Source organism: Gavialis gangeticus, unplaced genomic scaffold (assembly GCF_001723915.1).
Source record: "Gavialis gangeticus isolate Ggan-Ray unplaced genomic scaffold, GavGan_comp1, whole genome shotgun sequence".
NCBI classification, from domain to species: Eukaryota; Metazoa; Chordata; order Crocodylia; family Gavialidae; genus Gavialis; species Gavialis gangeticus.
This window is the reverse complement of record NW_017729032.1, coordinates 245,318,932-245,329,957: the sequence shown is the minus strand read 5'-3', so window position 1 is coordinate 245,329,957 and position 11,026 is coordinate 245,318,932. Positions and strand designations below refer to the sequence as shown.

General features: G+C 40.5%; 1 protein-coding gene across 1 annotated transcript in view; it reads left to right on the top strand.

Annotated features, from left to right (window-relative positions):
- VGLL3 (vestigial like family member 3) overlaps positions 1 to 11,026 on the top strand; it is a 38,435-nt gene that overhangs the window by 10,710 nt on the left and 16,699 nt on the right. Inside the window, exons 3-4 of the mRNA XM_019525676.1 lie at positions 264 to 516; positions 9,275 to 9,778. Of these exons, the coding sequence (XP_019381221.1) occupies positions 264 to 516; positions 9,275 to 9,778 (757 nt within the window). The remainder of the gene's footprint in view (positions 1 to 263; positions 517 to 9,274; positions 9,779 to 11,026) is intronic.

The following is an 11,026-nucleotide window of genomic DNA, read 5'->3' as shown; positions in this document are numbered from 1 at the left end:
AACAATTTGGATTGAGGAAGTGATACTTTTAAGTGACTTGTGTAGAAAGTTTTCAACATTTCTTCAATTTAATAACAGGATCAAATATTTTAATGACTGTTTGGGAACGTTTTCCTTTGCTTGCCCAGTTTTACGCAAGACATAATGAAATAAAGCTTCAGCTTCTTTAAAATGATTCTTTGAGGACATGGGGTTCTGTGCTTCCAATGACTTTCACTATTGATTGCCACTTTCTTGTTGTGTTTTTTCTTTAATCCCAGAAGAAGTTAGCAGTGTATGCCAAGATGCAAGAATCTCTGGAGGTGACCCTTCCCAGCAAACAAGAGGAAGATGAGAAAGACCAGCCTGCTGAGATGGAGTACCTTAACTCTCGCTGTGTCCTTTTCACTTACTTCCAGGGAGACATTGGTTCAGTAGTGGATGAGCACTTCTCAAGAGCTTTGAGCCAAGCCAGCAACTTCAACCCAGAAACTGCCCTTTCAAAAAGCAAAGCAGGTCTGAGTCCTCTATGGAGAGGTAAGAAAAACAAGAGTTTAACCTTGTGTTGTTTAGCTTAATCTGTTTCATGACTGCAAACACTGTGTTCCTGCTGGAATCTTGCATCTGTGGTGGTGGTGGAAATATCCCCTTGGTCTTCAGGGAAGCAGCAAGGAATTTCTTGGAAGTAAGTGGCTAAGAGTGACAAGTAGGGAGCAAGAATCAAAGGTCTGGAGGAAGTTGGCTCTTGAAATTCACCTGATGCTCAGTGCTTCAAGATGAGGTCTCTGAGGGACCAGCACCAGCCATTATGCGAACTACTGAAAGAACTGAGGTATAACTTTCACCCCCTCAATGTGAAAAATTTGGCCCCAGAGGTTAAAAGAAGGATGAGCTAATTGTTATGATGTTAGCCAGGAAGTCAGAAGACCTGCATCCATTTCCTTGCTATGCCACAGACAGTCAGGGTCTCAGTGGCTCTATTCCCCTTCATCAAGTGGGGATAATACAATACTTAGAGGAGTGTTGTAAGCATAAGTACATTAGAGATTGTAAGGCAGCCAAACACTATAGTAACAGATAGGAGGCACATGCCTCTAGATAGATAAGCAGTAATTCTGGCTACCAAACCAGCTTGTTTTTAGAGAATTACAAAATTAGTGAATGGAAAAAGAGCAAGAGAGATATTTGATTTTTTGTAAAAAGAGAGGGACTGTTTTATGCAATCTCTCAAAAATGTAATGGTATAATTGAAGTCATTCTATAATTATATGGACTATAAGTTGGCAGAAGGGCTGTAGGCAAAAGTTCATTAACAAGTGTATCAAGTTGGGGAGGTTAAGATACCACAGACCAGTGGATCATTCAACAAACTGAACTTGCTGAATGAGCTCGAATAGGGAGCACTTGCAGATGATAAACAGACAGAGGAATTTTGAACTTCACTGAGAAAAGAGAAATAATACAAAATGATCTTCTTTCCAGAAAGACATTAACAAATAAGAGGGTGTGAAGCAAAGGGCAACAAAAATGGCTGGGGAGCTCAAGGGATTTATGGTTTAACCCTGCATTATTAAAGTGAATGGGTGCTTTTCCACTAATTTAAATAGGAGAACATTAACTTGAACAGACTTGAATAGGAGTGGGATCAACCTCACTGTTACAAAGAAAGATCAAGTATTTGGAAATGGCTAGTGTGTCCTTCCAGATGAGCTATAAATATTATACAAATATGATCATACTACTGCCCAAACAGTGAGTAGAGAGGACTCTCTGCATAGAAATCTTGTACATCTTACACTGAAGAAGAGGAAAAGCCTATAATCTCTGTGGCATCATATATCTCCATGCACTTTTTCTCTAAGATGTCTCCATGGTTCCCCTTGGGGCTCTGAAGGGACAGACAGTAGCCCAAATAAGAATGCCTGACTCACAATTCCCCATGATGCAGAGAACCCTGTGGTATGAAAGTATTCCTGGGATTTGCAAGAGGTTTTACCTGCCCCCTAGGCTCTTCATGCATTCCAGGTACCCTAGATCCTGTAGTTCGCACTCCCAGAGAATGAAGAGCATGTTTGTTTTTCAAGATAAAAGGCTGAAATGGATTTTGTCATGGCCAAACTAATGTCTAAAACAGAGCAGCTTGAAAAAAAGGAAGAGGGAAAGACACTCAGCTGCTTCAGTGTCCATTCGTTAAGGTTAAAGAGGCTCAGTGCAGCACATGTGTATTGCTTTATACGGACTCCGTGTTCTTAGGAAGTTGATAATTTGCATTTATTATTGCCTTTCAGAAAGATGCAGAAAAATTGTGGAAGTGGGTAGGAGCAGGTTGCATATTATTCTTTTGTTGGATTATTTGTCTTGTGTCCTGAAAGAAGGATAATAATATTATCCTTCTACTTTTTCACCTGAATTCATGATGGAGGTGCCATTTGTGATTCCATAGATAAGGTTAGCTATGTTTTGACTTAAGGTATTCAACTGTTCAACTTGTGTGTGCGTGTAGCATCCATTATTCTTTTACATATCAAATGCATTTGCAAAAAAAAAAAAGTATAGTTGTTTATATTGCTCATTTTTAAAGTTGATCTTTTAAGAGAGTTAGTACCGAGGGTCAAACCTTTGATTTTTCTTTTTATCCCTGACAAATTAAATAATACAGATTCTTCAAACTTTCCATGCAGTTGAAATAAACTGAAATCTAAGCTTTGGAAAAGTTTTTAGAATTAGTGGTATTTTTTTCCCCCATTTTCTTTCATAATTCAAATATATTTTTTCCTTTTTCATAGATTCATAGATGTAGGGTTGGAAGGGAACTTGTAGATCTTCTAGTCTGACCCCCTGCCCTGGGTAAGAGAGAACTGGGCTCAAATGACCCCAGCCAGGTAAACGTTGAGCCTCCTCTTAAAGATCTCTGGGGTAGGAGTGAGCACCACTTCTCTTGGAAGTTGGTTCCAGATCCTAGCCGCCCTGACAGTGAAGTAGCGCCTCCTGATGTCTAGTCTAAACATATTGTCTAGCAACTTATGGCGGTTATTTCTTGTTACTTCGGGAGGTGCTCGGGGGAACAAGGTCTCTCCTAAACCTTGCTGGTCCCCCCAATAAGTTTTTTAGACAGCCACCAGGTCCCACCTCAGCCTTCTCTTGCGAAGGCTGAACAGGTTCAGATCCGTTAACCTCTCCTCATAGGGTCTGCCCTGCTGCCCCCTGATCATGCCAGTGGTCCTCCTCTGGACCTTCTCAATGCTGTCCACATCCCTCCTGAAGTGCGGTGCCCAGAACTGGACGCAGTACTCCAACCGTGGCCTGACCAGTGCCGCATAGAGGGGGAGGATCACCTCCTTGGACCTGCTTGAGATGCATCTGTGGATGCAGGACAAGGTACGATTAGCCTTACTGACTGTGTCCTTGCATTGTCGGCCCATGTTCATCTTGGAGTCAATAATGGCTCCAAGATCTCTTTCTGCCACTGTGCTTTTGAGAAGGGAGTTCCCCAGCCTATAGGTATGCTGCTGGTTCTTACTGCCCAAGTGTAGCACCCTGCACTTGTCAGTATTGAATCCCATCCTACTTTCATTTGCCCACCCCTGTAACCTGTCCAGGTCTTACTGTAATCTGTCCTTCCCTACTAGTGTGCCCACCTCACCCCAAATCTTGCTGTTGTCTACAGATTTAAACAGGCTGCTCTTTACCCCGTTGTCCAAGTCGCTAATAAAGAATCACTATAGCAGTAACTACAGAACATTATATAAACTATTTTCTTCCTAGCATGCATACTGTGGCATTTTTTCAGTGCAATACACTTCATGTTGGCCACTACTAAATAGTTAAGAATTGCAGTCAGCTATCACTGTAGTACCTGAGAGATTGCAACCTCTGGCCTCCCCCACAGAATAGGAAATGGTTGTGGTAACTATAGTATGTTTCTTGGCCATGCTTTTATTTTATTTCATTTTTCATGAAGACCAATTTAAGTTGTTTGGTGTATTATTTTCTTTTTGTAGGGTCAGTGTCACAGTTGATAGCACTGAATGGTTAAAGTAACACCTCCTCTACCCAGATAGTTTTCTCATTATTAAAATGTCCCCATAGGACTTAGGCTCTTACTTGTGTATCTTATAATGTAGCACTGGCAAAAACTATTGACCACACTTGCAGATTTTGTAAGGTGAGGGGGAAAGAAGAATCCTCAGCTATAATGGAAATATACATCCTCATGTGTGCTATAGTTGGCTGTGGTTCAACTTGGAGGCTGATACAATATGTAATGGACATTTTTGTTGATGGTATCATACATTTAGTGCCTGCAAAAAAAAATGCTGTTTGATAGGCTTGTTGGGCAGTCTTCTTTTTTATGCACGTAAGATGAAAAGAATGAGTAGGGGAGTTTAAATTGCCTTGTCAATATTCTTTTACTGTGCGCAGTAGGGACTACCTTGTCCCCAAGGGAACTTCTTGTCCCATTCACCACTTGGCATTGCAATTGAGGTGACAGCAAGAGCCAAGTGCCACAGGTAATGGTTTTATAAAACAGGCTCTTGTTCAGTAGGAAGTAGACTAAGAGAATCAAACACATGTTTTTTATACTTCAGACCCAATTTAGAACAATTGTATGTCTAGCTGACTTTGTCAATATGGCCTGTAATTCATATTCACAAATATGCTGGTTGAAGGCTCTTATCGTATTGCTAATAACATTAACTGAGTGGTTAAACAACAATTTCTTTGCATAAGGGTCTTGTTTTTTGAGGTGATTCATCTTTGGAGCTTCTCTGCCTTGAAAGTCACTATAATGTTTGTAACAATTTCTACTGAAAATAAAGATAAAATACTGGGTACAGAGTGCTGAGCTCTGTTTTAATCTAAAGGAAGGTTGTATCATAGTGGTGAGAGCAAAGGATATAAGAATTGCCTTTTACTGGGTTGGACCATAGATCCATCTGGCCCAGTATCCTGTGTCTCAGTGTATGCTGAAGGGGAGAGTGAACTGGGGGTATGACCAGGGTTTTTTCCCACTCTTCCTCCCTCACTTGCAGCCTCCAGCATTTAAGGTATAGGAAGTTCTAACTCAGAAACTGCATGCCTAACTCCCGTTATCAGTAGCTACTGATGCCCCTTTCCTCCAATAATTTTTTTTCCAGTCCTTTTTTGAATTGGGCTAAACGGTTAGCTTCCAAAACATCTTGTGGCAATGAGTTTCATACTTGAATTGCACATGGTGTGGAAAAGAACTTCCTTTTGGTAACTTTAAACATACTACCTACTAGTTGTGTTTTGTAGTCCCTAGTTCTTGTATTGTGAGACCAGTAAATAATAAATCCCTATTTCCTTTCTTTTGACACTCAGTATTTTGTAAGCCCTTATCATGTCCCCCCTTAAGTGTTTCTTTTTCTAAACTGACTAAGCCTAGCCACTTTAGTCTCTCCTCACATGGAAGCACCTCCATAACATTAATCTTTGTTGCCCTTCTCTGTACCTTCTCTAGACCTTCTATATCTTTTCTGAGGACCAGAACTAGGGACAGTATTCAAGGTGTGAATTCACCACGGATATAGGAAGGGGCATAATGATGCTTTCAGTTTGGTTTAAAATCCTCTTCTTAATAATCCCTACCATTTACTTTGCCTTTCTGATGGCTACTGAGCACTGAGCTGATGTTTTCGGTGAGGTGTCCACAAGGAGTCTCGTATCTCTTTCCTGTGTGGTAAAAGCTAATGTAGAGCCAAACATTGCAGGTATAGTTTGTTTTCTGCCCACCTGCATTACTTTATACTTACTTGCATTGAATTTCAACTGCCATTTGCTCAACCATCCTTCTGTAGTTGCTTAGTCTGCTTTGGTCTTTACCACTTTGAATAGTTTTTTGGTCATCCACAAATTTGCCCACCTCATTACTTACTCCCTTTCCAGATTAGTTATGAATATGTTAAATAGCACGGGTCTCAATGCAAATCCCTAGGAGACCCTGCTGTTTACTTCTTTCCATCCTGAAAACTATGTATACTCACTCTTGGTTTCTATCTTTAAGCCAACATTTAACCCACAAGTGGACTTTCCCTGTATTCCTGTGACTACCTAATTTAGTTAAGAGCCTCTGATGAGGGACCTTGTCAAAGGCTTTTTGAAGTCCAAATATACTATGTTAACTAGATTGTCCTGAATATTTTGGAAGTGAAAGTCTACCATCTCCTTCCCTTTCCCCGCTCGAAGTCTGTTACCAAGTCTGTAGGCAGTTTATTTGCACTCTTTTTGCCTATTTGTAAAATGGGGGATAATACCTATTTCAGAGGAATGATGCAAGGTGTAGGTAAGCAAAATTGCTGAAGTACTTTGAGATTCTCTAGTATGAGGTGCTAGAAAAGTTTATTACAGAAAACTGAATCACACTTTTTAAATAAAGACACAGAGTTGTATTTTATTAGATAGCCTTTTAACATTTGAAGCAGTTTGGTATGAAGGTAACTTTTATGTACAAAACCAAAATGTGTTTGCCAAAGAAAATATCAGTATTAGAAGTTATTCATATTCAATTGGCTGAAGTGGCCAGATTCAAATCCTGTTGGAGGCGACAAAAAGACTCCCATTGATTTTAATGGATTTTGAGTCAGACCCATAAATATGTTATAGTGATGCAGTCAGACAGACAAAGCATTTTTATAGTTTTTATGTTTCAAGGACATTTTTGTTTAAAGGAAACAAAGTTCAGATTAATGGGTTTGGAAGCACACATTCATTCTTAAAGATGTCTGCACCCAAGTCTTTTTTTCTGCAGTTGCTTGTTTAAAAAAATAAAGGTAATTTTTTGTCAAATCATATAAATATTTTTGCAGACTTTATATGGTTTAGGAGGATTCCCTAACTGATCCTACATAAAACTTTCCCCACCTTTGTTTTCTCCATGGGGTATTTTTATGGTTTTGGTATCTCTGTTCAGGCTAGAGTCCTGAATTTTAACATTTCCATCTTTGACCAAAAAATTCTATTTTAAATTGGTGAATATTTCAGGATGGAAGACTTTAAAACAGGACTTTTGACTAGGAAGCCAGGATTCTGGAGGTGTTCATTTTCTTACTACAGTTCAAACCCACTAACCACTCCTTGGAAAGAGGGACTTTTAAAAATATGATGTCATAATACAATGGCATTGAATTGGGTTTAAACATGCACATATTGAATCCATATTGCAAAAGCACATAGGTCTTTTATTGAAGACTTAATCTACTTCCCATTAATTAGTTTATTCGGTTTAAAGTTGTTTTATAGATGGAGCTTTACCCAAAAGTATGTGACGAGTTGCAATCTCTGTTAGTAATTCTACTGGAGGAGGACTTAAAACACGAAAACATTTATTTTCCACGGTCAGTTTTGTTGACTGTGCAGTGACTGAAATCATATTGGATGTGAGACCACTTTTGAATTCTGTAATTCAATAGGTATTAGGCTTGATCCCATCAATAAAAACACTTAATCAATTAAAATTTATATGGGCCAGATTCTACTACATGTATTACGCATATAGGAGGACCTAGGAGCCTACATGCAACTCTGTTCACTCTGCTTGAGTACCTGAATACTTATTAGACTGTCTACTTTTGTAACAACCTCTATTTTATCGTTAATATTGAGTCATAAGAAAGCAGTGGGAGGGAGGAAAACTCACCTACCTATTGTTTTAACAGTTTTTCAGGAACTAGAGTAGAGTTGAATAGTATCGCATTTAGGTGCCGGTCCATTTATGCACCTGTTGTCTGGCCCAGGGTATTAGTCACATACAAAAACTAGTAGCAAATGCTTAAATCAAGTGCATCTCTTTATTCACAAGCCTTCAGGGAGAAATTATACTGAAAGAGTAGCATTAACTATCATGAAGTTTTTAAATTAAGGCTGAATGTTTTTTGAAATTATAAATTGTAGCTCAAACAAGTTTTGAGTTTGATGCAGAAATTACTAAGAGAGATTCCATAGTCTGTTATACAGGAGGTCAAATTCAAACTAAATGATGTCATTTAAAGTATACCATATTTACTTGAATATAAGACAAGCCCTCAATAATTAGATTCTATATATGGGAAAATATTAATTTGTTAAGTAGAATCTAATTATTGCAGGTTAGCCTTGAATTTGCCCCCTTCCCACTGCTACATCAGGGAAAATAAATCTAAGAGGGGTCAGGTAGCCCTCTTTAATTCTGCCCCTCCTCCACAGTTTCTTCCCCCTGTAGCCCCTTTACTGTCAGACCCTAATATCTCTCAGCACATGGAAGTGAGGGGCAAATTTGAAAACACTGACTTCAAAATAAACATGCCTGTAGTAATCTGCATGACTATGGGTACTCACAAACTTATTTCATCCAGAATTGATGCATATTACCTGTTTGGAAATTGCTTCAGGTTTTAGCAAAGGTACTCCATAAACATACTTTTAAACCGAACTTCTTATATATACCTTCATATATATAGTAGAAACTATGCATGATATTAGTCCAAAGCCAAAAGGCTCATGATTTACCATATAGTTCATTGGGCTGGGTCCTTGCAGAGTCAACAGCATTTCAAGCCATGCTGACCTTTTATATCTCAGCACTATCAGTATGTGTGTGTACTTCAGATACCTCCTCCCCACAAAACAAAGGTTCCATGTGCTAATTAGCCCCCTACTCATGACAGGTGTGCTTGTCACAAGCCCTGGGATCCTCTAAAATTCTATATACAGATGAGGTGCAACCTGGTCTGGCTCCACCTCATGGAAGGCAGGGCCACACTAATCATACATAACAGGCTGAGGGAGGTGGGGCAGAGGGATCCTCTGTGAACCATTTAGGGGCCCGTTTGATGATGTTTGCCACACATTTAAGGCTGGTGAAGAAACGGAAATAATTGGAAATAGGAAAGAAAGGCACAGCTCAACTGTGAGAGTGAAGAGGAAGTCAAAATGTAGTGGTTCACCATGACTTGAAAGAGTTGGTGCTGAGGGTGACTGTGTGCAATGGACACTGATACCTATTTTATTTAGATAGGCTGTATTAATCTATTTTTGTGGTAGGTATCCATCAGTATGTTTGCCCAATATGGGTCATGTGTTATAGTTCTTCTTGGTATTGACTGCATTTAATCAACTTCATAGTTGGCTTCCATTACTGAGCACATGCTGCTTTTGGCAGCAGTTTAATGATAGGCAGTGCATTGAATGAGGTTCCCTTGCATGCAAATGTGAAATGAGAAGCTAATTCTGGAAAAAAATCTCAGCTTGTATTTGAGTAAATGCAATGTTACTCCAACCTTCTTCTCTTCCCTTCCAGAGAGCTCAACGGTTTCAAGTCAACGAAGCAGTTTTCCAACTTCATTTTGGACTGGCTCCTATCAACCTCCACCTCCACCATGTTTGAGTGGAGTTCATCCTGACTTCCCCGTTACTGCATCAAGCACCTTCCCAACAGCAGATCCTAGCAGCTGGCCAGGACACAGCCTTCATCACACTGCCCCGCCTCCTCCTCCTCCTCCTGCATCAGATTCCTGGCATTATCCTTTAACATCTCAGGTGAGCCCTTCATATGCACACATGCATGATGTGTACATGCATCGCCATCACCCCCATCCACACATGCACCATCATCACCCCAGCTCACACCATGACCCCCGATATGGATCCCTGCTGATGCCTTCAGTACGTGCAGCCAGGATTCCTGCTCCGCAGTGTGACGTGACAAAGACAGACCCTACTGCTGTCACCAGTGCTACCTCAGCATGGGCTGGAGCCTTTCACGGAACAGTGGACATAGTACCAAGTTTTGGTTTTGATGCAGGTAATGTAGTTTGCTTATCTCCATGGCTGGTGTAACAGGAAATATTTTGAATAACTAAACAGACTCTAAGTAATTAAACTGGCCTTCATATCGGTTTTTTAAATGATATCTTGGGGTGTGACTTTCTCCCCATAAGCACTGAAAAGCTGTGTTTTAGAATGCCACTAACAACCTAGCTCACAGGCTGTCCCCTTACTGTAACAGAGCTTCAGTTTCATTAGCAGTGCAGCATCACTGGTTGCAGCTGTATTGCATCTTCTGGGCAGGGCATTGACTGGTAACTTATAGTATGCTCAGGTCAGTTGTACTGTTGTCCCATTCCTTTTTTGGTGGGCATTTATCTGATATGTTTTCTACTAGCAGCTAAGCAAACTTTGCTGTTATTTCTGGAGTCTTATACATGCAACCATATCACTAAAAAAAATCTTAGGTTCTTTCACCTCCTTTCCTTGAGGTGTTTGTCTGGATTTCAGTGTGAGGGGATATACATAACTCTAGCTGAGTGGAGTAGAGTTTGAAGTAAGAATTATTGTTTTGTTTAGTGTGTCGAGGGGAATAAAGAACAGGCAGGAAATACTAAAGAGCCCACTAAGAATCAGGATGGGGGAATACTAAAGGCAGCTATCAGGGGCCTTAGATGTCTCTATACTAATGGTAGAAGTATGGGAAACAAGCAGGGGCATTGCTCTATATGTTAGGGAACATTATACATCCTCTGTAATAAAGATGGGACAGAGGACGGGCAAATTGAAGTCCTATGGGTCAGATTACAAGGGGGTAGGGGTGAAAGGAACTTGGTAGTGGGGGTCTACTACAGACCCCCACACAAGGGGGTAGAGTTATACCTAGAATTCTTGAAACATCTCTCAAAGGCAGCATGCTCAAAAGACCTAGCTGTCGTGGGTGACCTAAATTACCCAGACATCTGCTGGGAGGAGCAGTCGGCCAGGTCTTCCTGTTCACATAGATTCTTAACCTGCATACAGGACCTGCATCTAACACAGGAGGTATGCAGTCTCACTAGGGGAGATGCCTTACTTGACTTGGTGCTGGCCTCAGGGGAGGACTTGGTGGGGGAGCTATAGGTACAAGGTAACCTAGGGGATAGTGACCACCAGGTGATAGGATTCACTATCCGGCATAAGGTGGCAAAGACGCATAGTAGGGCAGTAGTGCTAGACTTCAGGCAGGCCAACTTGAACGAGCTCAGGAGATTGGTTAGGGTGGGACTGAGGGGTGATCGCATCT